Source organism: Hippichthys cyanospilos, chromosome 2 (genome assembly GCF_059441005.1).
Source record: "Hippichthys cyanospilos isolate Australia breed blue-spotted pipefish chromosome 2, RoL_Hcya_1.0, whole genome shotgun sequence".
NCBI classification, from domain to species: domain Eukaryota; kingdom Metazoa; phylum Chordata; class Actinopteri; order Syngnathiformes; family Syngnathidae; genus Hippichthys; species Hippichthys cyanospilos.
The window spans coordinates 32,234,580-32,260,431 of NC_142370.1; the positions used below are offsets into that span (position 1 = coordinate 32,234,580).

At 41.2% G+C, this 25,852-nt stretch overlaps 2 protein-coding genes and 1 long non-coding RNA gene across 4 annotated transcripts in view; 2 read left to right on the forward strand and 1 right to left on the reverse strand.

Annotated features, from left to right (window-relative positions):
* spsb1 (splA/ryanodine receptor domain and SOCS box containing 1) lies at positions 1-25,647 on the reverse strand. 2 transcript variants are annotated; one of them, XM_088407974.1, is made up of 4 exons: positions 25,382-25,647; positions 21,393-21,476; positions 2,762-3,620; positions 1-1,363 (listed from the first exon to the last, which is right to left on the reverse strand). In XM_088407974.1, the coding sequence occupies exons 3-4, from the start codon at positions 3,450-3,452 to the stop codon at positions 1,236-1,238; spliced, it is 819 nt and encodes a 272-aa protein (XP_088264100.1). In that variant the 5' UTR covers positions 3,453-3,620; positions 21,393-21,476; positions 25,382-25,647; the 3' UTR covers positions 1-1,235. The 2 variants fall into 2 exon arrangements, with proteins under 2 accessions (XP_088264100.1, XP_088264099.1); XM_088407973.1 differs by lacking the exons at positions 21,393-21,476; positions 25,382-25,647 and adding an exon at positions 6,713-6,855.
* LOC148428292 (uncharacterized) lies at positions 13,958-24,512 on the forward strand. The gene is made up of 4 exons (XR_015864773.1): positions 13,958-14,073; positions 17,213-17,394; positions 21,281-21,381; positions 23,959-24,512. It is a non-coding gene; the product is annotated as an uncharacterized LOC148428292 (long non-coding RNA).
* gpr157 (G protein-coupled receptor 157) overlaps positions 25,051-25,852 on the forward strand; it is a 4,122-nt gene continuing 3,320 nt past the window's right edge. Inside the window, exon 1 of the mRNA XM_088407972.1 lies at positions 25,051-25,653. Within this exon, the coding sequence (XP_088264098.1) occupies positions 25,277-25,653 (377 nt within the window). The 5' untranslated portion in view covers positions 25,051-25,276. The remainder of the gene's footprint in view (positions 25,654-25,852) is intronic.

Genomic DNA, 25,852 nt, shown 5'->3' on the forward strand with positions numbered 1-25,852 from the left:
TCAATTGGAAATAATCTTTAATAGATACATACAAACACATCTACATCAAGAAATACAAATAAAATGCAAGCAATAAGGAAAAGACAGTTGTGGCACATGGAGTGCTGAGTGAAGATCATCAAGCTGCATGTTTTCAAACACCAGAATCAACAGGTCTGACATGACAGTACCGTATGGCATTCGACAGTGCTGGCAGAGTGGAGACTTGACTTGGATAACATCAGAGCAGCACTTTGTGGATTGTCGTTCTGCTTTGTGACCGTTACTCTGTAAATGTACAATTCTATTGTAGGGGGGAGGAATAAGAAAAACAAAAACTAAATCTGTGCACGGCCCATCCCGACGCATTGCAAAAACTGTGCCGGTTCACCGGTTCTATGTGGGCATCTCAACGAGCGGCTTTTTTTTTTTTTTACTTTTTGTGCAACCCTGTGACAGTGGATGTGATGATGTGGGAACAGCACAAGTCAAAATGGCACTTTGAAGAGGGGGAGGGTCGACTTTAAAAACTGGTACGATCGCAAAGACAAACATTTCTTGCAGGTACATGCTATAAATGATCACAGTGACATTTCAGAAAAATTCTGCTGATGTAGTAGTTCCTGTCAGATGCCTTAAGTGTGAGCAGGTGATACTTGGTCAACGGCTTGCTACATAAGTCTCACTGGAGTAGTCAGCATCTCCGTTCAGTTGCAACCACAAATATCTGCGTCTATTTAAAAAAAAAAAATCTTATAATAAAAATGGAAGCGTCCATCTACTTTTTTTATGACTAATCCTCAAGAACGAGGATGAGCTGGAGCTTGTAAATGCTGCCATCTAGCGGCCATTGCACAATTGCACCTTTACGACAATTAGTTCATGTTTCTGTATTGCAATCTAAGTATTAAAACACTGCCAAGACGGAGTCTTGAGTTTTACATGAGATACTGACCACTATTGGCGTGACTGTCAAGGCGTTTTTTCCTCATCAACATGTGCATAGAGTTCAGTGTGATTCCTGATTTCTTTTAAGAGAAGAATTGGACAAGTCATTAAAACATGATAAGAACCTCAAAAGGGAGTCCAGTAACTATCACAAAAGCGTACTCGTTGAAACATCCGTGAGCCCGTGTCTGTCCAACAGGCTTCAGAAATGCTGTCAAACAAGTTTGACCAAAGATCCCAGAGAAGCACAAGAGAGAAAGGAGAGAGGGGGAAGGGGAGGGCTGTACTGCTGGAACTTAAACGTGACGTCATTGGTAGAGCAGGTAGTTCTTGAGAAAGGCCGGCAAGGGCAGCCTGTGTATTTCACTCAGACGTTCTCTCCCGAGGGCCACCCGCACCGAGCGCCGACACAGGTCCATCAGGGAGAGGGGTTCAGCTGGGGAGGGGGGGAATTGTTAATATGCTGGATCTTACAAGTGAACAAAAACACAACATTCCAAGCTTCCTGATGAGTTGCATCATTTACACTTCGGCCCAAAAAATGTCAGTCCGCATCAACCGGATTGACATCACAACTGCTGGATTAAACTTCTCTATCATGTATCGTTTTACAACATTACATTTAACTGAACCGATCTAATCAAATCCCTCCTACTTAAAAGATTGAGTTAATAGGCAAACTTAAATACGATGCAAATAAACTGGCATGTTTGTATAGAGATACTGTGATTTCAAGCGAGTTATAACATCCCGCCATACACCTGAGATATTAAATTGGAGCTTTACAGGCAGCATGAATCAATTCTGTCCCTTTAAGACCCCTGTGGTTGTAGTGATTTTTCACAGAAGCCATAGTTCATAAAGCAGCAATAAAATTGTTTGAAAAAGCATAGTAGACAATTGCTGTTACCCAAATGATGGTTAGCATTAGCATTGTATGCAGCTGCGTCTCACCATTAAAAGCGAAAGAGTTCTGCATGCCTATGGATGGACATGACATGCAAAACAAATTGGAAAAGTGGATCTAAACACAAATACATTCCACCCCCAGTCTGTGTGTGTGTGTGTATGTAAACACACATGCAAATGACTACTTAAAAAGTCCAAAAAAGCGATCGTGTCCATTTTTGACTTGCGCAATAGTCGATCGAGTAATTATCCGGCCTAGACGGGTGCATAAAATGCTATTTTTAGCCAGTATATAAATTTGATATTTAAATATATTTATATATATATATTGATTTATTTTTTAGAACCTCAAAAAAATACAAGGGTATTACAAGGTAGCAGCTAAAATATGTCACTGAACACAAATTGATGGGCTAAACAACTGTTGTTTTTGTTGAGGGAAAAAAATATGACAAATAACACAAAACTGCATTTGAAGGGCAAGCAAGGAAATCCTCTAAGCAGTCTTTGTAACCAAAGAACGTAGGCGTATACGTACCTTTATGTATGTACTGTATGTATGCTGCAACTATGTATGCTAAAGCTAAGCTAAATATTAGCTCGGTATATGCATCTGTGTGTTGACTGCAGATGGCCCAACTGTTGCGTGATGGCCAAGGACACCAGAATTAAACTTTCAGACAACTGTGGTGGACACTCGTGTAGTCAGTATGCCAATATTTAAGCCGAGTGTACAAATGTATAAATGACTATGCAAAACCAAGCATGTGACTGGGACATGAGGGACAAATCTACTGTTTCTTTCCTACTATTAATAGTGAATGTGTGACCATCTCTGAATTGAAAGTATAAAAGCTTCCATTTGTATGAAAGCTAAACACGGAGCAAATGAAATCGTACATAAATGCCAGCAGCTTGTACTTACGGTCAAGTCCGTTTATGTATCGCATTCGTATTTCACAGTGTCCCCACACAGCGCTCACTACTGGGTATAGCTTCCTCCCTTTTAGTCCTCTGAAGGCAACCCCCAGGTAATGGCCATCCACAATGTAACCCAGAGTACCTTCGTCCATGTCCAAAACAACTAGGAGGGAGTCCGGTATGATGAAGGTATCATCTGGCTCCAGGAAAGACGGGTACGTTTTTGCTGAATGACTGCTGTCATGGTAGAGTTTACTCCTGCACAGGTCCCAACCCCAAGACTCGCTGTTGCTGCCCACCAGCGCCGTGTAGCCCATCGAGTGTAGCGGAGCATCGCTTGTCGCCACACCCACCACGGCGTGCGTGCCCCTCTGTCGCATCGCCCAGCTTATTTCCCACACATGCAGTCCCCTCGTGTAGCCAACACGGCCCCGGATGGCGTCCGTGCTTTGCGCAACAGGGTGCCTGTGGAAAACCAGCTTGTTATCATCCTTAACAAAGATGTTGAGCGAGCGGTCGTCGTTGTTCCACGAGTGCTGGACTTGGACGTCCACGCTGGCAGGCGGCATGTCCAGCAGCAGGTCCAGTCGAGAAGGCTTGGTGTGACTCAAGGCCTGTAGCTCCAGCTTCAGGGGACTGAACGCTGGATCTCGCATATCAATAGTTTTAATACCGCCGGGGACTTTTTGCCCCATACTATGCCTATGTACGGCAGCAGAATAGTCTTCTTGCTCCTCCCCCCTCCTCAAAGTCCACCGGGGGAGTAGTCAAGCTTCTTTACTCATAAAATCCAAGTAGCCGTATTTTGCTCCTCTGTCTCGGGGTTCAGAAGGTCAGGACGTTTTTTTTTTTTTCCGGACAGCCTGGGAGGGAGGAATAAGAAAAGCAAGTTAGACTAATCAATATGCTATGCCATTTTGCAATCAAGCATCCTGAACTTTTTCCCCTTGCCTTTATGACAAATGGAGAGATCTTTGTTAAACTAAACCATCAACACACATTTTATATTAAAATACAACAATCATTTTAACTTCACAATCTTATGGATAGTAGTTAATAGAACCACAATAAAAACAATAAAAATTCAAATGAGAAGTAATGTGGGGGATTTACCCACAAATAGGACTGGATGATAATTCAATACCAATTTGTATCATGATGAGCAATATCAACAGAAAACAGTACGACGTTGCCTTGAGCATTATGTTTTTTGTGGGCTACAAAGTTCCTTTCTGTTGAACAAGTCATGAATATTGAAGTGGAAAAGAGTCTCTGATTTAGAAGAATTTATACGGAACACACAATTTAGTTATGTTATGGAACTACATCCATTGACCAAGTATGTTGACTTGACAGTTGCCACAAAAGGTATTCCTGACAAATTCTCTAGAAAACCTTTTGTGCAGCAATATTTAAACATTGATTAGTGGCCATCTTGTCTACATTTGCAGCATCAGAAAGCCTTGTAGGGTATCCCAGTTTTAACTCTTCCTCCAGCGTGTAAAGAAACTTGCATAATGTTTTCACAAGTACAAATCAATGCAATTACATATTCAGAGGATTTGGATATCAGTAATAAGCTTCCAATATCTCCCTTGTTCAGTAATTTGCCTCAACTCTGTGAAGTTCATAACACTTACTCCAGTAACCCCAAAAGGCCTTTCTGAAAACTACAATGCAAGCAAGTTGTTTTCCTTTTTTCTTGCGCTGGATTTGTGTCTTTTAGACCAATATACTCCCTAGTGCACAAATATAAACAAAGTGACCCTTAGCACATCTGCGGTAAATAAGTGAACTCAATTGCCCAGTGTAATCCAGTAAAACCAACACAAGACTTAGTGAAGTATGTACATTTGATTGCCTGATAGATACAAATTAAAAAAAAAAAAACATTGTCGTGAGTAAAACATTTTATGTGGAGTCCTAAGTGTATGTTTTGCTTGTCAAACATGCATCATTTATGATTTTTGGGGGGCCGTGCGTAGCAGAAAGACTGCAGGGAACGGTGCTTCTGGGAAGGCCTCTAATTGAATTGTAGACAAGAGTTCATTGAGAAGCGCCTTAGCTCGTCTTCTAATGCAAGTAAACAACCATTTAAGTGGGTCATGTCTCCTCAATGATTGGAAAACAGGGGGGATGAAAAAGCAAGCAACGGGTGGCCAGCATCTGAATGTAAACAATCTCGTTTTGAATGCTTGTCCAGCATTCAGAAAGAGTAAAACGTGTTCATTTATTAGCACAGTGTTGGGGCTGGCACATGACTATTTCCACAACCCCTTGGTAAAGCGCCACATTGACAAAATAAGTAAATAACCCAGACGGAACAGTCACCTAAAAATTCACATGCCGTTGAAAAGTCTATCTTGTAGGAGGGATTTATATGGGCTGCGATCCTGGTTCCGGTTGGCATTCCAGGGCCCCTGGGTTGGTTCGGGACAGATTAAGATGCAAGAAAAAGAGCTGAATGCATTTGCTGGGCCAGCTCTGGATTATAAAGGCAGAATTTTCTCTGGGCCAACCAATGTTTGCCCTTTGCCTGTTTATTCACCCGCAGACTATGTGAGTTTGGTTTTACAAAGTCATCCACTTTGGAGTGGTTAAAACTGACCAGTGTAAAGCGTGCTGTGGTGATGTCTGTTTGTTACTTTTTGGACGCACAAAATTGTTTTGTGGTCTAAAAAGAACAAATAATGACTATGAGATTATCGCCATCATCCCGTAGTTAACTGAAAGTTAAAGGGGTTCTGAAAGACTTTTCAATCTTATTCGGTGACCATCTGGTTTTGGAACTTCTTCGGTTCAATAATTTATTGTTACAATTTACAGGTAGTCTGTCAATAACTTTCTAATAGTAAAGAAATTAACCAAATTATGATGAATTATTTTTGATTACTATTAATTATTCTGACAATAATCGAGTTGGGTGGAAAGCAATCGAGAACTTTACTGCGCCAAAGACATGGTGCTCATCAATGTGTAACAAAAGTGGAAATGTATTGCCATTTTTGAAGCTTACAGAACCAATCAAGGACCACGTATCCAAAAATTGCAAGCACTGGATATCACAAACAGACATATTCCCAACTCAAACAAACTACATATTTTCCTCTGAAAATCCCCATGGTGTCCAACACACTTTCTAAGATTAATCTGAAACATTTTCATGCACTCTATTAAGGTTTCTTCACAGGTCCTCCCATCACCTCAACCACAGCTTCAAAAATCAACAGTTGTGCTTGGGAACGAAGGGAAAAATTAAAAATGGCTTGTCCAGATTGGATGTGTTGGAAGGTTATCCCAGCGTAGTGACGTTCTCCTCGGCCAGGAACTGTCAGGTGCTCAGGGCATTGTGAGCAGGCACGTTGTCATGGTGCCAGATGGGTTGACCGTCCAACCCACTTTGAAGAGGATAAACGACTTTGGATTTGAAAAATCAAAACGTTTGTGACCAGTCCTGGAACTTTTCTGACACACCTCGTTTAGTGACGCCCGGGAGTGTAGTCTTAAATAAACGAGCTAGTCAACGCGTAACGCCTTGTCATGCTAGCTAACAAACGAGCTAATCTTTCAAATGGGCCGTCTCGACCTCGGCGATGGTGGACGAGGTACAAGACACCAACGCGAAACCTCGCCACACACATCGCAAAACGTTTAACCGAGCGGTGTTTAAAAAAAAAAAAAAAAAACTCGCAAAAATTACGGGTCGCGAACCACATTCAAGTGTTTAAAACCGGACGTTCCAGACACGAGCAGGTGTGAGTTTTCGACAATAATGGCGAAAATAGGACACCAAAATGAAATTAACCAGAGCGTGGATTGCTGCAATACGACCGCGGCTTAGTAAAAGACGTTTTTTTTTAAACAGCTCTTGGTTAAAATTCGCGTAAACGGAAAGGTCAGTGAGCGCCAGGTTATCGGTGAGGTGTAGTTCGGATGTGTTTCAGTGTCGGCTTACCTTTGCCCATCCGAGTCCGGACGACATGAATTAGGTGAAGTGACGACGGCTGCTAGCTAACATATCTCGGGTCACGTGGTGAAGTGCTCCCAGCTGCTATGTGCTCGTTAGGACCTCCCCGTGTCCGTCCCGGTCCTCGTCTCTGTCGTCATCTTCTCCGGTGAGCTCCACCGGTGATGCCTTCCGAATTCATTTTTGGCATTTAAGGCACCAGCCTCCATCCCCCTCCCGTTTTCGTTACGTTTTAAAGAAAATATATGCTCAAATACATGATTAATTTACGATTTATTTTATTTGACATATATTGTATTATGTCTGGGGCAACGACAAAGATATTGATGATTTTTTTGAACAATTAAAAAAAAATACATTTAAACACGATTTTGAATGGTATTATGTTAATTACAAATCTGCAAAATGAATTTGGAATTTAGTCCCTAAACGTACTATGCTAACAGGTCAACTATAAAAACAACGTGGCTACAGAAGGTAGAAAATAATTATGTGAAAAAAATAACTACTGTATACCACGTTGTCTTGAGATGAAAGTTTAATTTGTTCATTGACCATGCTTGTACCTCATCATCATTGGTCTTTCAAATCGTCTTTCACAGTTTAAATAAATGGAAATGTCCCTAATCTACATATACCCCCTCCCTCCAGAAAAATGGCACTCCTTAAAGGGACAATGTGTAAGATTTTGACCGTTTTTCATTACGGACAGCAGGAGGTGCTGCATTTGTCCGTACCTATAACAAACATGGCAGCCTCCGGAGGTCTAAATCTTACACATTGTCCCTTTAAATAATTAAATCTCATGAGTCTAGGCTAGACATGGGCAGACTACAGCCTGGGGGGTCGTATGTGGCCCGTTGAGCTTTTCCACCCAGTCCACCAAACATAAAGAAACGATCAGTCAGAAGACGAGTGATATTGTTAATATACTGAAGGATAGTGGAACTATGGGTGCTTTAAAATGTAACTCATTGCAAAAACAACAATTAAAAACTGTATTTTATTCATTTAATTTTCAGTGGTTGTAACTCATTTCAATAAATAGTTCAATACATGGAACTTGAAAAACACTATTGTCATGAATTTGATTTTCTATTTAAATTACATTACATGTTTTCTAGCTATCCCGTATTTTCTTTCCTCATTTGAGTTAGTTGGATTATGAAAACACAACATCCATCTGCTCCTGGTCCAACCTTTTTCTCCAATTTTAGAAGCCTCTGTGGCCCTCGACACAAAAGGTTTGTCATTTAATTATTTTCAAGTGTTAGCGTAAATGGTTGGCACTAAATTAGTTAGTACAGTATTATACTTTTGTGAAATAGATGCAAAGGGTGCCATGGACAGTAGAGGGCGCCAAAACCTGAGTGAAACGTCCTCATCAATACTGTATATTCAAATGAACTATTGTATTAACTCTTGATTCCAAGACTAAATGAAAGAGGAAATCAAAATGAAAACACATTCATATAAACGAAGAGGAGCCAGGGGAATTACTCTGAAATCAGTGAACGTGCCAGGCAGCGGCATTTTATTGTGTTTGCGGCAACAATGAAATGCATACACCTGCGCAGAATTACAGGACTCATCAACAGCAATTCATTATTCTCAACCGAGCCAGTCATACCCTACACAACTTCAATCGACCTTTTTGTGAATTACTGTAAGTCTACTTTCACTCTGAAACATTACGTTAGTTGTTCAACAGTAACCCCAGGTAATTTCATGCAATGCAGTTTAAGAGACAGAGAATGCAAGCAACATAAGCCACAGCCCCTCGGTTAAAGCGCTGACTTGACGCACTGATCTTTGAGGAGTGCCAAGTACGGGGCTTTTCAGGTCATGAGGGTTTACTGTACACGGAGGGCAGAACCTGCTCATGAACCTCAAGCAATTTAAAATAACTGGATTTATGCTTTGGGATTGTAAATGGGTAAAATGTGACTCATTGACGTATATAAGGCTCTACAAGTAATAGTAGAGGTTTGGATAAATTATTCGCTGTATGACACCACTTAAATTTTCCATATAGAATGAGCTTCCAAGGAAACAACAAGGACATATTGTCATCTAGTTGGTTTCAAGAAACGGACTGTTAAAGTTTAAAACCATTCTGAATCACATAGCGATACCGCCTGATAGAGTTTTCCGACGGGAGTGAATTGACGCCTTTCATTCTCTTTTTAATTTCAAACACACGATTAGAACTTTAACCTAGGGATTTCTGAATGACAAGAAATGCAATTAGCAAATTCGAAATGATCTCACTGGCTTCTCTAACGACTCCTCCCTGGGCCCATCTCTTGATGAAAAAGCCAATGTTTCAGTGCAGCAATGTGCTGAGCTTGGTGATAATCTGAGGGCTACAGCGGAGGTGGGGAAAGCAGACATGCTCGCTGCCTCCGCTTCAAACATCGATTAAGCGCCCCTTCCTGGCTGGGAAAAGTGCATGCAGCCTCTGTGAATGATTGCGTGCAGCGTCAGTCGTTTGGCTCGTCAGCGATGCAACGCTGTCTTAAGAAAAATGCTGCAGTCGCACACAATACTGGGTACAAAGAACCATGCTTTAAAAGGAACGTATGAGAAACTGACAGTTTTTAACATTAATAGTTCCTTTAAAATAGCTTGGTTTCTGGAGTATACGCCCACACATCAGGATATTAACTGAAACAACTAAGTACATATTTTTCTTCTTCTATTTCTGAAAATGTGTCTGTGATCAAAATTGCATAATAACCACCTCCACAACATATTTCTCAGACGTTCAACAAGATTAGCCAAAGATCCAGAGGCTTGAAAGCAAAAAGCCAGAAATCAGACTTCACTGTCTGAAACGTAATTGTGTAAAGACACTAGCTGAAATAATTCCAGACCAAAAGGTAAGCAGAGCTGCAATGAGTTTAATTAGACATGCAACATTGCACTTTCATAAGTGGCACAAACATGAACTCGATAATACTGTGTTTTCCAAACGCTGGTTGAGGTATTGTGTTTAATGTGCAATGCACCATTTACACAGTGGAGTGTATGAATTACTGGTTCCATAAATGAAAATGATTTTATTTTAATTACAACACACACCCACACACACAGATCCACTCTGGGATATGCTCATCCAAGTATCCAGACTCATCATTGGCCCAGTAGTGCTGTATATGCAGTGGAATTAACTGTGCTCAATGCATCAAATGCAAGGCATCAATCAACAAAAACAACATAAAACAAAATGAAAAATAAATGAATGAAAAACACACACACACACACACACACACAGGTACATATTACGAGGTTTATAGTTAACTGCTGATTCCCATATATAGCACATACTATAGTATACAATTAATCTCACCCAAGAATATATATTTATATATATATATATTTTTTTTTATGAGCTGGTGTGCATGTTACAGTGGCCAGTTGCATGGTGACGTCATGTATGTGCGCGCGTTTTTCGTCATTCAGGCTCCAGATGGCGCAGGGGAAAGATGTTTACATATTCCATCCATCCATCCATCCATCCATCCATCCATCCATCCATCCATTAATCCATCCAATTTGCTTTGCCACTAAATGCCATAAACCCTGATCATTGTTTCATTCATACATCATTCATGTTTGGTTTAATACCCTTTCAAGGAAACATGTTCTTAAATGTGAAGATTTGCATTGATTGATGACCTACATTTAGTGCTGCCATCTGTTACCCCCAAAACCAGCTACAGTGCATCGGAACAAGGATACACGATAAACATCTTCCGCAGGCTTTGATTGGGACTAAATCTACTGTCATGTTTCAGCACAGAATCTCTGAGAAGTGTGCAAAGTGATAAGGAAGGTGGTCAAACATAATTTAAAAAATGAATGTAATAAAATGTAAAAACAAAAAACTGGTACCTCAGCCTAACTATGAGATTTACTTAATAAACAAGGTATTATCAAGCATTAATCAGTAGATAACTATTACATAAACAACAAATCACTACATTTTTATAAAATACTATGTGTGTGGTGCCTGGAGCTGATTTCTGGTGTGTACACTTGTTTCTACTTCGATGCTTCTGGATCTGAGCACTTGTGCCCTATGCTGTCTTCCTGCTTTTCGTCATGCATACAACATAGTAGTGTAAGCAGAATATTTCCAAAGATCCATATAACCTCTGACTGGCAAGTGTGCCTTTGTTGATTCCATAAGTAGGTTTACAAGGTGCATAACACAGTTGCCTTCATTGAGCCAGGACAAAGTTTAGCTATGAAAACCTCAGGGCAGACCATTGAACATAAATGTCCTGAAAAAAAGTGTGCACACAGATTAATCCTATACCTGCTGCCATCTAGTGGAATAGCATCCAACTGTTCTGCCTGCCACTACGCCCCTGGCATACAGTAAAGAGATGAACATGGATAGACTACTTTTAGTATTTTTTTTTCCCCTAAGAATAACGCAATTGGATAATTTCGCATGGCATACTGAATTTGGGGAATAATTGCTAAAATCCAATCCAAGAAAATGTGTGAGGGAGTGGCGGACACTAGCACCACGTCTCTCACCCAGTAGGCATGTTGCTATGATCCTTTGATGCTTTGAACCTGTTGGCTTTGTCTTTGCTGTTTTGGACTTTGTTGTATCCGTTTTTGTGATGGCATGCGAAGAGTAAAGATCTCCACTAGCACAGCAACGTGTGGTTTCTCCGCCTCGCCACATTGGTGACCCCAGACGTTAGAATGGGTGACCCCGGACGGGTCATCTTGCCACATTATTATCCCAGACGTCAGGCTGTTGGAGAGGTAGTCTCGCCACATGGGTGACCCCGGACGTCCGAATGTTTCAGCGAGGAATCACCGCAGACGTCCCACATCGTGGCATCCCTCCACCAGCCAACTACACGTCAGGTAATGCAGCAAACTGGTACCAGGTTAGCCGGCCAGCACCCCGACAAGGGTCCTCTCACCCGTCACCCAGTCCCTTGGCGCACCAGGGATCGAGCCAGCCAGCAACAGGCTGGTACGGTGAGAACGGCTGGTGCAGTCCAATTTCGGAGTCCCTGGCCGTCGACCGGGCCACAAGGGTTTTTTTTTTTCCATGCCGTTGCTTCGAATACTACTGGTGATATGAAAGAGTTGCTGCTGGAGGGAGGCAATTTCCCTGAAGGTGTCAGTGTATAGCGTAGAGGGCTCTGCGGACTCATGCAGTATAGCAGCACTGCATGCTAACATGCATGCAGGCTATTTTCTCACGGGATTGCAATGCTGCAGGTTTTGCAAACCTTCTCACTGCAACTGATCTGGACAGCGGCCAAATAGCAAAGGGCTGATCACAAACATTTGTGGGTGGGATTCACCATGATTTAGCAATTGGACCGTCTATCGGGTAAGGAAATACTGGCGCTGGTAAAACAAAGTAAGTTACATGCCTCAGTGAAAAATATGACAAAAAAAAAAAAAAGAAAAATGAAAAACCCGCTGCTCTTTTTTTTTTTTTGCTCCACACATTAAACAGGTTCAAGTCAGGCCCAGGGCTGCTCAAAGTCATGTCCTCCTGCAGTGAGAAGAATAAATTGCTGCACTGCTGCAGCAAAAATACTGGGTGAAGCACACTGGAAGAAGGGAAATACTAGCTGAAGCCGTTGAGAATGTTGAACGATCTCACTTTTACGCTGTGCGCAGACAACTTTGCTGAAGCCCAACATTTGTGCTCTCATGTATTGCGGGGTAGTTGGCTGCTCTGTATCGTCTCAGATTTAGAATATAGAATATACAGGTATTATCGGCTAATAAATATAACATATCTTTCTCTGCAACTCACTGGCAATTTCAAATAAAGTGTCATCCTTAAAAGAAAGAATGTACTTAATTCCAAAAAGGTTTTAAGTAATTGAAACTATGACGATAGGTACTCTTTGACTGTAATTAACTGATCTATTAATCTCTTTTTAATCTCACCTAAAATTTAGGAGGAAACCCCTCAACCTGAATTTTATTTTTAATTTAAATAAATTGTGTTATTGTGGCAGATCAAAAGAGTGATATAAATAATTAAGTGGCTTCAGTCATTTATTTTATTTAACAGAAGCAGATGGAACCATTTACCTGCTCCTGTATCTGAGACCCTGTCCCATGTGTTTGCTGCAAGCACATGGCACATTTTTGTCAACTGCTAAATAATCAGCAGTAAAATACAACATTGCCGATCGCAGACTCACCTAAATGCGGGTGTTCTCAACTTTAGTTTTGCAAAAAGCTCTGCTATGGCTCGCTATAGTAGCGTCTTTGTTGATATTGTTAGCTGTGGCTGTAGTCAAAGCTGTGTGCTTTGGATTGATGTGGTAGGCTAAACTTTAGCTGCTTCTGTGGTGAGCAAGCTCCCTTCTTACATAGGATGCATACCTCTCTACAATTACCAAAGGTACCGTCAGGGTATTTTGGATTTTTTTCAAAGTGAAATTTAACATTCACCGGAACAACTCTCAGATCCTCTTCCATTTTCACTTCTTCCCCCTGCTCTTGAAATTCCCCACCGACAATGGGAGCCAATCAGGTTAAGCCAAAGACAATGACTGCCAATCATTGTCCACTTCAGGGTGTGATTGACCTTTGTTTTCCAATCCCTAACAACTCAAGCACAAAAGCCTAATGCATTACTGTAATTAAGGGCACACATTTTTTCTCGGCGTTGGATAAACTCAATTTCCGGACGTTTGACTTTGGAGTGTCCGTTTTTGTTGACTTTTTCATTTTAATCCACTTTTTGCGGTTGCTGCTAGCTTGTAACACTTCAGTTCTGATTATGTGAAAAAAAACTTAGACTGTTCACAGTCATAGTTGATTTTTTTTTTCATTAAATCTTTGAGTTGATACTCTTTGTCGAGAAGTTTCAGCTTACTCTTATGAGATAGACTAAGGCCTCTTTCGGGTGAGCATCATTCTCAGCGGTTTTTGCAGAGTGACGACGAGCCAAAAAGGCTTGCTGAGGAGGACCAAGAGGAAGGAGAGAGAGCAAAAGAGAGAGAGGAGGTTGACCCTGGAGGTTGCAGTCCCCTTTAAAAGTCCCATCCCGCTTGGATACGCAGAGCTCATGCAGGATCTGCTGCGGCAGTAGAGGAACACTGCTGAGCTGTGCACTTTCGGCTGCCAGCAAGCGTGCAGAGGAGTGGGAGGGAGGGAGGGAGGGGGATGCTCACAGGAGAAGTCGGAGGAGGAGGGGGGTAGGAGAGAGAGAGTGCAAACAATGTCATTTTGTTCAGGAGGTAATGCTGCAGTCAACTTTGCAGCACCATGAAAGCGCATCATCACATCAAGAGGCTCGCCGAAGTTTTCCCGCTCTGCCGCGGCCCGACACGCGTCTGCAGGTACGCATTTCGCGCCTCTTGTATGCTGTCTACTCGAATCGCCTCGTCCATCATACACTTTAGAAACCGGCCTTGCAGCAGCTGATAAGTATACAGTACATGCATGCTTACCATCACATCATTTTCCGGCTGCTATGCACCACCAGGCTGTAGTGAGCCAGATGGCTCGCCAGCCAGCTGGGCTAGTCTGTTTTCTCGTCCATCTTTAACAAACGGTACCGACTTCAAATAGCAGACAGTGTGTCTATTGAGAAAGCTGTCTTTAAAAAAAAAAAAAAAAAATCACCAGCAAGCAAACTAGGACAGTTTCTTGCTTTTGGGAGAGAGAATAATCCATGTTTTCTACTCTTTGAGGGTTTATATTTAATAGTTTGCGCAGCTAAAAATGATGCAGGAGTGCTCGAAAGGCCGGTTAAGAGAGTGAGGCTACAGCATCCTGCATGGGACAGGAGAGCTGTGGTGCAGTCATGAACTTTAAAGAAAAGTAGTCGTGGCGCGACAGACAGGCCACTTTATGCTTGTCAGAAAAAGTAATTGTGTTTTGTATTGGATTTTTCAACAGAATTTTTTGAAAAGTGTCCAGTTTTCAAAAGAGATATGTCTTTCAATACACGCTATAAAAGCTGATCTCCAAGATATTCTTAATGGTTGCGCATGACAGTTAGAAAGGAACAAAACTTGCAACATGCATCTATTTTTCTGAGTGAGTCCTGCCAGCTCTTCAGGATGCCGGTGTACTCGGCTGCAAGTTCACATCAGGTAACTGTGCTAAGACCTTGGAAAAAGTCATGTGGCGGCTCTTAGTGAAACATGCACCTCCAGAGAGATGTGCCTATACTGCAGCAGGATGACATGAAGTGAGGAAGCATAGGAGAAAAAAAATAACTTTGAGATTTAAATAAAAAAGACAGTCCAACGCCATATCCGGTGCCTGACATCATCTATGAACATCTGCAGTTTCCCCAGCTCGTACGTTCAGAAGGAGGGAAATCTGCCGCACTCACCTGATATTCTTTGCACCTATCCCCCTCCCCCTTTTTCTTTTCCCTTCATCTTTACTTTCTAGTGTCTCTCAGATGTACAGTATCGCAGCACAGCGCCTTACCGGCATGCTTTGCAGTCCTACGATTCCCCTCCATTCGCCCCCTCCACCCCTCCCATCCTGAAAAAGTATGCAGCACATGCACTCATCGTCACCATCCTGCTCCTTGAGCAATTTGGCCGAATGAAGAGAGGAGGGAGAGAGCAGCAGTGCAGCAATCCTGCAATGCCCTACAGCATCAGCTGACTTCCTGCAGTGCTGACACACTCACGCACGCACACACACATACACACACACGCAATGCAGGTAGACTAACTCACTCTAAATGGGACCTTGCCTGAGTTTGGAGACAAGAGCGACACGCTCACACATACACACTTATGGCTCCCCTCTCTCCCCCTCCCCAACCCCAACCCCCACCTTGGGATGGTGCATTGTCCCATTCCAGCACTCCAGTTGCGATGATGTAATCAATGCAGCAAGCTTTGAACTTGGTGGGCTCTGGGTTCTTCTCTCCTTGCCACCCCCCGCCCCCTCCAACCCACAATGTCCCATCAAGTGAGCTAAATAAATAATACAAATAGCGAGAGAACGATTTTCCGTAATGCGCATCCATATTTTACCCAAGTGCAAACAGTTCGTGTTTGCGGACATTTTGGCGCAACTGCGTGTATAGAAGTCCAAATTCTGCCAGTGCTTTGCAGTGTTGCATCATTGGCTCAGGGAAGAAAAAGAAAAGGTCTGCAGACAAATGCATCTTTTTTTGCAGCATCCATTCCATTTGCTGTCAGCATGGAAAAGACAAACCACTGTGAAGTGCTAAAAGTGCTTTCTGGGCACAAGATCAGTGACTTGGCTCTCCCATTGATAAGGTCATCAGTCTGCTGCCTGATGCAGTGGAGAGAAACGTGCACTCTGCCTCCACGATGCTCAGGCAGCCAGACGGAGAGCATATTGTAGGCAGGTGAGTTTTGCTGAGCTGGTACTTGCCGCTGCAACTGGAATCTGCCTAGTGATCAACTTTCACTACAGCAGTGATGAACTGGCTTCACCCTTCCTCTGAGAAAAGGGGGCGGGGGGGAGTACGCGAGCAGCACTGCATAATTAGCCCTAACGGACGCTGATGAATGTGCACAACTGATCGAGGATTTATGTTTTAGTTGGAAGAAAAAAAAAAAAGCGCGGCATGCACATTTTGACACGTCCGTAAAATCCACATATGTCGTTGAGTAAGCTCGAACTGTAATCAAGGGCCGAGTCTGAAAATTTTAAATTGTATGATAATACAGTACATAATGAATGAGCATACTGTCTCATTAAAGCTTTAATGATCTATTCATTTGGCAGTATGTTAAAGAGCAACTAAGAGTGTCAGCTATTAAGAATGCAAATAAATTTCAGTACTAGGACCAAATTAATATTTTATAGGTCACTCATCGCAAGACGCTTTACTAACTTTTAATTAAGAAACAGTAAAACTGCATTGATAATATATCAATTATGAATCACATAATTCCACAGCCTTAGTCCCAGTGTGACGTCCATTTCCATTTGTGTTACCAAATTGAATCGACGTATTGTTTTCATGTGTTTAGAAAACAATAGGAAAAAATCTAATTTGAGAAGCCCGATTGCTTCAATCCAAACTGCAGATTGACAAGCTACACAGACAAAACACTATTATAAAGCAATCTTATTTATCACCTTCCCATGTTAGGCTAGTTGACGTCTTTGACTTCCCTTAATATATCTGTAAATACAATTAAATGATAATACCAGAGAGTGTTTTTTATTGCTTGTCCCAAAAAACATAAGTCAAAAAGGTCAACGCTGATAGGCAAACAATAATTAACCGGTTTCATGGCCTTTAGCGGTCCAAAACACATTACTTATAGGTTAGGTTTCTGTAACATGTCATTCAAGCCATCATATCTTTTTTGTTAACACATGAAGGAGAGACTACCAATCCTCTTAACGTCCTATGCAGCAAAACAAGAGTTCAAACTTTGCATGCAAACAAACTCAAGCAGGCTGAGTCATGCTAGGCCTATTGGACTCCCCTCCCCTTACAGCTCTGCTCCTCCCTTTCTGGTCCAGGAGCAGCCTCGTGCACCGGGCCGGCTGCTGTGCAGGAACATGCCTTGACTTGTTGCAGTGGCCGAATGCAGCAAATAAGAGAGAGACAAAAGTGGCTTTTGATCAAAACCTGCAGGACATCCGTGGACAAGGACTGGCTGCTGCCTATAGGGGACCGAGGAGATCAGTTTTTCTGCCATGGGGTGAGTGATTTCAAATTCCTAATATATAATGTTACAGTGCTCCTGTGAATCTCCAGGTTAAATGTTACCGCTGAAGGGACCAAAGCACACTAACGAAACTCTATGTGATCAGAATTGGGAAAGAGGACGCTATAATTCTACCCTTCCGCTTCAGCAAAGTACATGTAAGCTGATCACTGCAGGGAAATTTTGACCTGTGCTGCTCTTGTGAAAATATCAGCGTCATGAAGCAGCGTCTTGAAGCTAAGTTGACACCATGGAAACATCTCCAGGTTACTTGCTAACATGCTTGTATTTGCCACTAGCAATCTCCATAAGCGTCTACAAGACGCCAATATCTTATATAACAGGTGATACGAATCAATAATGGTCGCTCAACGGTCTAGCAAATTTGTCATAAATGCAACATTTGAACATGCGCCGCTATGGCATGTTAAGAATAAACACATTCATATTAGCTTCCCTTTTGGCTGGGCCTCAGCACCGGTCACTGCAGTATCATACTCCATAGTCTCGACTTTGCTGCAGCGGTCATTTTTTTTTTCTCTGCCCTTGGTGTCATCTTGACTAAAAATGTTGGTCAACAGTTACATGCTTAATTCGGGAGACCTTCGTTCATGTCTGAATTTTGACCGAGGATAGGTGACAAAAACTAATAGAATTGCTAAAACTAAAAAAAAAAAACTTAAACATTGTTAATGAAATGAAATAAAAACTACATCTTGCATTTATTAAACTATACATAAAGCAAAAATGTCCAGTATTTTTGTTCTCATTTAGGTCAAACAGTTGTTTAAGAACTGAAATTTACTTTTTTAATACTTTTTTAATTGTACACTTGACAATTACTCCGGACATTAAAAACAAAAAGCACCCTGCAAAGCTCATAGAAAATGAACTGAAACAAAGCATTTTCATAAATATATGAATGAATTAAAAAAAATCTCGAAAAAATAATTGAAACTAACGCAATAAAAATCAAAATAGAATAAAAACTCATTTTAAGCAAAAATCCAAAACGTTTATCGCCCCGATTCATGATGATGTGTTCCGCTTGCATGACCCGACCAACCAGACAACCATAGTGTTGCGTTTCAAAATTAAATTTAAAATTGCTTTTACAATTACGCCGCTGACAGAAATCATGACAGACGATAGGACGAGGGGTCAGTCGTTCCGTATTTCGGCACATAATCACAGGTGTTTACAGATTAGATTCACTGCCCGCTCGTCCTATTTCTGAACTAAAAAAAGATTTATGACCCAACAACTTTTCATGTTCGGGGCTAGCTTGTGACATTCAATAATGAAACAAACGCATTGTGAGGAGGGTGAATAAATATGGATGAAACCCTATTACGTCCAATGAAGACTGCTCTCCATATATTTTAAAAAAAAAAAGTGTAATGGCCATAAGGAAAACTTCACAAAGTCAAAAGAAAAAAATGCACCAAGTAACCTCATGATAGACTAAGCTGCGTGGTCATCATGGGTAGTATTGTATAAGAACATGGCACTGCAGTAAATAGTGATGTCATTGTTAGCCATAAGGTGATTAGATTTGTGGAATGGGATTGGATGAGAGAGCATGACTGCTGTTAGCCAACAATGGAACAACCAAATAGCATACAATGTAGGGATTAGCGTTAACATACTAGCAAAGTGCCAAGTGTTTGGTTATGTTTCCAGGTAGTCCGCATGAAACGTAAGAACCATGTTAAGATCGTCAACGGCATCTCATTGCGCATCACTGCACTCTCTCCCCAAGCAAAGCTCCTTTTCGTCCACCCGTGGTCATTGCAGGGACTTTGAGAGGTAGAGGTCAGCGCGTGCACTTTGAGTGCATACGCGGTAATCTGCAGCGCACTGTGTATTCTGACACCCTAATCAGGAGCGGACCATTGACTTTTTCAGGAAATGCGTGCGTTGCGGTGAATTCTTCTGCGGGATCGGACTACATGGGATAACCTTGACAACTTACGAGGACATCAATCACGATCACGCGCAGCTGAGCTCACGCAATATACAGTAGCTTGAGTTAGATTCGAAATGTGTCGCACATATTTGAAATGCGCCAATGCAAAATGCATCTCGATTCACGACCAACAACGGGATGCAAGAAACACTTAAATGTCATGAGACGATTCCATTATAAATATAATTACAAAGTGTTATTAATTGTATTTATTTATTTTTTGGAGCAGTTCTGTGAATGGCTTGCTTAATTCGAGAAGCAATTTTCAAATTTTGTGGAGGATTAATCGGGTTCCGGGTTAATCCCGGGAACTTGAAACAACGTTTCATAAACAAATAAATAATAAGACATATTATTATGATAGCTATTCATGTTTAATTGACATAGCTTTTAAATATCCAACTGCATTTGAATGCACCACACGCTCCGTCTTCATATTTGCAGCTCGCGGAAACTTGTTCCATATCATACAATGACAGCGTAACTTGGAAGCGGTTTCTTGGCGTAATCGGTGATTTAATAAGATTCTTTAATTATTTTATTTAGTGTGTTGACGTTGGTAGCTAAGTAATGCAGTAATTTGGGATGAAGGGGTCGCACAATGAGTCACGCTACAGGTAACATTAAAGGAAACGTCGCTCAGAGGAAAAATTCAAAATAAAAGCTTACTCAAAGACTCGTTTCGCCCCAAGTTGCCGAAATCCTCCCATACATGTGGCTTACATGATTGCTTGACATGACTACTTCCTTCTTCTCCTCCAACAACGGATGTGCAATGTCAATTGAACATCTTCACAAGAACGCATCTTTTTTTTTTTCTCACTAAAATACATGAACGATGTGCAGATAATGATTGAATCTGATTGGAGATTCTATGTGTTTACATGTGTCGTAAAGTCCAAAATGTATGTTACAAACAACAATTCAAAACCACATATTTTGATCCCTGAATTATAATTGTAGATCAGAGATTTCTTACTAAAAGAAACCAGCTATTTTCCTCATCCTTTGGTGTGCAAGGCACACAATGCGTTGTGTTCCCTTTGTATGTGCTTGGCCTTTAAAATATTGTACAAAGTACTTGTGAACTCCTACTAAGGTGAGGTCTGAGGTTTTATACTTTTCACTTTTATTACAAATGACAATAACTTATCTATCTAAAAATTATGTTGTTACTACGAGTGAAATATACAACAGCGGTCATGCTGTCTCCTTGAATAAGCAAATTGTCTTTATTCATACCTACGGAAATAGCTCAACTTCTCACGACAAAACCCAAAAGGTATTTTAGCTTCGCTCTTCCAATTCGATTCATTTCGCTCACGAAGGATGTGAAATGTGTCTTGGAAGTCTGGCCTCACCGGGACTAATTCGATAATTAAAAGTTCACCGATGCTTTGTAAACAACTGAGCTGCAGTTGTAGTTGCAGTTTGAACCACAGCTTCAAAATGTCTGACGAGATTAGCCGATGCTCACACCGAAGCGCTCAAGCCATCACGGTTTTGCCCTTGTCAAAGTCATTGATTAAGCTCATGCTACCCAATACTTCTCTCTTTCAAGGACGGAAATTCAATTCATTGCTTGTTACTGCATAGTCTACCAAGTGGTACCGTTGGAATGAGATAATCTGTTTAAATTATGCTCAGTGGCAAAAATGTAGTTTATGCATGATGGATCTGTGATTATAAGCACTGATCTGCAACAAAGCTTTCCTTAGATGTCACAGACATGAGCTGAGGTTTTCGTAATCACATGGAAGCAGTTTGCACAAATCAGGCGGCGTTATAGCATAATGAAAAAAAAATACAGTAAATATGAGGGTTTACTTGAGTTTTAGTCAACGGCTAATGTGATAAGGCAAGTTGAAGTTGATGAATCAATGAAATCATTGATTTTTTTTTTTTTTACAGCACAGTACAGCAGTCACCATTCTTATTGGCGCCGCAAATGGGTTTCACCTAAGGGCATACTTCAAAAGGCTCACAGAGAAACGCAGAAAATGCAATTAAAGGTACAACTCACCTATTACTCTCAATGTAGTTATCGTGCTGTAATTAGTGGAAGTCCAGAGTAGAGCATGTTGTAAGTCAAGACATCATAGCCAGGCTGGAGGGGGAAAAAAAAAACAACATTCCTAAATTCACCGTTCCTATTTAAATGGCGCTTTTGTACTTGAAGAATAATGTGCATATTTTGCCATGCTTCTCATTTTTGCATAAAAAAATTTCCACACACTTGTATCATTCTGCTTTATGCCCTAGTGCTACAAGTGTCACAACACTGACATCAGTTTTTAACGATGACTAAAGTTCAACATAGCAGACAGTAGTTGCAGATGCATTTTTGGATGTAACATTTTGCTGATCATATTGGAGGTGCACTTAGTACCCTGATTCCTTGCTGCCAATCCCTGTCTTATGAAATTTTTAAGACTAGTGATGGATCTAGCTTGCAAGGCTAACCACTATGCTCATCCACAATATTCAAAGACCTGCGCAGTCGATATTTCGATTAGCTGACTAATCTGTTCAACCCCCAGCAGGCTGTCGAGACTTACATGGGTCAATTTACTAAGGTACACAAAATATCCAAGAAAAGACTCCTTATTTCATCGTCCGGCAACAATAGAACACAATTTTCCTCTAGGATTTTGAGACAAATTTTTGTGGAACTCAAATCTCTTGATACATTTTCATTTTTAGAAATTTGCTGTTGAAAGCTGTTCATTCTACACCCCAACCTAGTTCTAGGGAGACTTCTGAAGTGACTTAGGTCCCAAAACGATATATCGTTCAGCCCTAGTCACAGCAAAACGGCGCTCTGCAATAAACGATGAGGAAACGCAATCATGTTTGGGGATTTTTTCCCCGAAGATTTTAGAACACATTTTTATCAATTAAATGACTGAAAAACAAATGATTAATTCCAGATTTATTCATCTGCTGAAGTCTATTTAGATGTGCCTAGCTTTTTCATGCAATGAAAGACTTTGGCATGACATGATAATAGTGAGACCTAGTTTTTGTGTGACTAGAGAAATAATTTTTCACAGGACTTTGCCTATTTTTTTTTTTTTTGGATTGTACCTGCCATCTGATTTGGGAGCTTCCACTTAATAGCTAAGCTAATAGTCATCTGATAAGCAACAATTATAATTACATTTTTTTTCAATGAAATGAATGAAGATTACATCAGAGATATGTCAGATTTCAATTACGACACAGTTTATTACAACACAGTTAATATGGCATTATGTGTGTGATCACTAAGGAAATAGCTCTATTTATTAATCTCAATTTTTTTTTCCCAGTGTGCAGTATAGAGGTGGTGGGTGTTAAAGTGGCATTTTTTTTTTTTTTTTTTTTATGAAGCCAAAAATCTCAGGATTAATGATTGGTTGTGGTGGATCAGTGCTCTAGCTCATTTTAAGTCACATAAAATCTTCTTGTGCAAGAAAAAAAAAACTCATTCAGGCATTTGTGAAAAACTAAGAGTGAAGAATGATATGATTATGTAATGAGCAATCAATCATGGTTCCGTTTCTGAACGTCAGAAGAAAGTTATGCACAAGTTAAGTTTACATGATCAGATTTCCTTGTATTTTTCTGAACATCTCCTTAAGTTTTTTTCCCCAACCAAATCAAACCTTAAAATAAATGTTTCCCGGGTTTAATTTTCTCCCATTAAAACCAAATCAAAGCCGCTAATTGCACACCTTTCAGGCAGAGTGTTGTTTTCCCAAGAAGTCTTGTACGAAAGACTACATCAGCCCTGAGCAGATGTCCTGTTATCGTACCATACACCTTGTGTGTGCCGGGATCGACAACTCCAAGTAGGTCAGCATCAGTCAGTCGTATATGACCAACACTTTGCGCAACTGTTTCTGATGTAAGATGAGGTGAAAATTGTCCGAGCACCAGTCGAGGCATGACTTTCCAGTTACACAACCAGAGACGGATCATATGATAGCAGTCTTGAAGCTTATTTAAGCCGCATTTATTTGCCATCCTCTCTCATCTCATCGTCCTTACAGCGGACGACCGCAGAGCGCTCTTTCGGGTCCATGTCGTCCTGTCAGCAAGCAGAATCCGCAGGGAGAGGGCCATATAGGATGGTCCGGCGGACAAAAATAGCACTGCAGAGATCGCCAAGACACTTTAACTGATATCCCTTTGCTAAACAACAGTCAGGCATTCGCTTTATGTGAGGGGAGGAGAAATATGAACACACCGCTACAAATCGAGGTAAATCAATCGGAGCGTTTTGATGCAAAATCATGAGTCATGACACAAAGTCTATTCTTGGATTGGGGGGGGGGGGGGGGGGGGGGGGCAGTGTTGCTCAAGTTGTGCAAACTCAAAGTGATGCTGCACACCAGGCAAGAAAGGAAAGGGACGGGAGATCAAAATACTGATTGGAAATATATTTTTGGTCGATTTGACCGGCTATGTGTAGACTCATCAGTTAAGCCAAATGCATTTTGTTGTTCATTGATTTTTTATTTTATTTTATTTTTTTAACAGGTGCCACTACCTACACCGTGTCTGTTTTCGCATAGTTTACTGTTCATCTGCTACTTCTCTTCTAGAGCTCATCAGAGCCAAAAAAAAGTTCAAGATGCCACACTGAAGTTGAACCAGCTGGCAGAAGGAGGCATCTGGCTGCTGTGGGTGTTTCTCTGGCAGTGTCTTAGCTGGTTGTTGTGAGGAGTGAGAACGAAGCAATCAGCAAGTATACTGCCGCAGAAATTCTTTGCAATAAGAGTCCTTGAAGCCTGCATTGACGAATCGAGGGGAAAACCTTAAGATGCCTTGTATCTGCCATCCTACTGTGGTGTAAGTTGTCACGTGAAGACGTCGTCGAAGTAAACATTTGAGTAATGACAAATGAACAATGCTTATTCAAGATGATGATGGAGCGAGGACTTGTAGTTTGTTAATTGTCTTCTGCTGCCATCTAGTGGATGCAAACAACTTACAGCATGAAAGTTGCTTTTGTACATTATTTGATTATTTTACTGCGTGGCACCAACTATCAGAATTTTTTTTATGTTATTTCAGTAAACTGTTACACTGATTAGACTAATTAGTTATGTATTGTATTATAATACAGAATGGAATGAATAAAATGTGATACGCCATATCATCTGTTTCCTTTGTTTCAACATTAACTGTTTAATGATGTACAACAATAGACTTTGAACTCTAAAAATGACCATTTTTGAAAAACGCGATCGAGATAAGAGATTGATTATAGTGGGAAAATCTCGAGCTCTACTCCTGTACCCCCTAGTGGCCAAATTACGCACACCAAAATCAACACAATTTGGCCTGAAACCGATTACTGCAATTGCATTGCTATATTTTCCAGTGGGGAAAGCGATTTGCGATAAGAGTGATAAACGTTGCGAGCGTGGTCACGGATTAAACTCGCGAATCAAGGCACCACTCCGCTTTGCCAACTCTACGTTAATTGGCATAGTTTTAGCAAGTTTACTAAAATGTTCTACGCCGTCAAAGTATGATTTTTTTTTTTTTTGTCCGTGGAAGAAAAACGAAGCTTTACTGTGTGCGTTTCCACACTCTACAAGAGAAATTATTTCAGGGATTATTAGTTGCCACGTAAGCATTTTAAATCCAGGGATCACATCCTGGAGCCCAAAATAGTTTTGAGTGTGCCGCTGACCAGCTGACTGTGACCTAAGCTACAAGAGGAAGAGGAAGAAAAGGGGGAGGAAAGGAAGAGGTTGTCGTGGGTGGAAAGGAAGGAAGGTGACTTAAAAGCGCACAGTTTTCTAAGTGAAACGGAAAAATTAAGATCCGCCATTCGGAGTGGAAGTCAGCGGCGTTGCGTTTCGCAAACATGCAGCGCGTGTATTGAAGAGGAAACAAGGAGGAAAAATAACGATGGCTGCACACAACCAGACGGTTGTGTACTTGTCCGAGCAGGTGGTCGTGTTGTGTTCGTGCGCCATGTCTTTTGTGGGCTCGTCGCTCATTATCGTCACTTACATTAGTTTAGCGGACTTGAGGACCACTCCGCGCAAACTGCTCCTCTTCCTCTCGGTTGCCGACTGGTTGTCCGCGGTTTCGTACGCCGTCGGAGTGTGGCGGGTCTTCGATTCCGATTCCTCCGACTGCATCGCTCAAGGAGCCATATCAACATTCGCCAACACTAGCTCTTTTTTCTGGACTGTCGCCATCGCCGTCTACTTGTATGTGCTCATCGTGCAGTCTAGTCAGAGGACCGCCGACAGTCTGGTTCTCTTCTTCCACCTGGTCAGGTAGGTAAGAGCAGAAAAGTGCTACTGTCTCTTTAAGACGCCCGAGGCATCTTGGGATACATAAACAACTGCTACTAGGCAGAGTTGACCGAAATACGAAAACACTGTACTTGACAAGGAAACAATTAGATTTTGAAACTGCACGTTTTTTTTTAAACAAAACTAGAGAGAACACATTAAAAAAATAAATAAAAACTGG

Coding starts and splice junctions, on each gene's coding strand:
- spsb1 (XM_088407974.1), bottom strand. CDS start 3,452: ATGGGGCAAAAAGTCCCCGGCGGTATTAAAACTATTGATATGCGAGAT. Junction 1,364..2,761: donor ATACATAAACGGACTTGACC/GTAAGTACAAGC, acceptor CCCCCTCCCCAG/CTGAACCCCTCTCCCTGATG.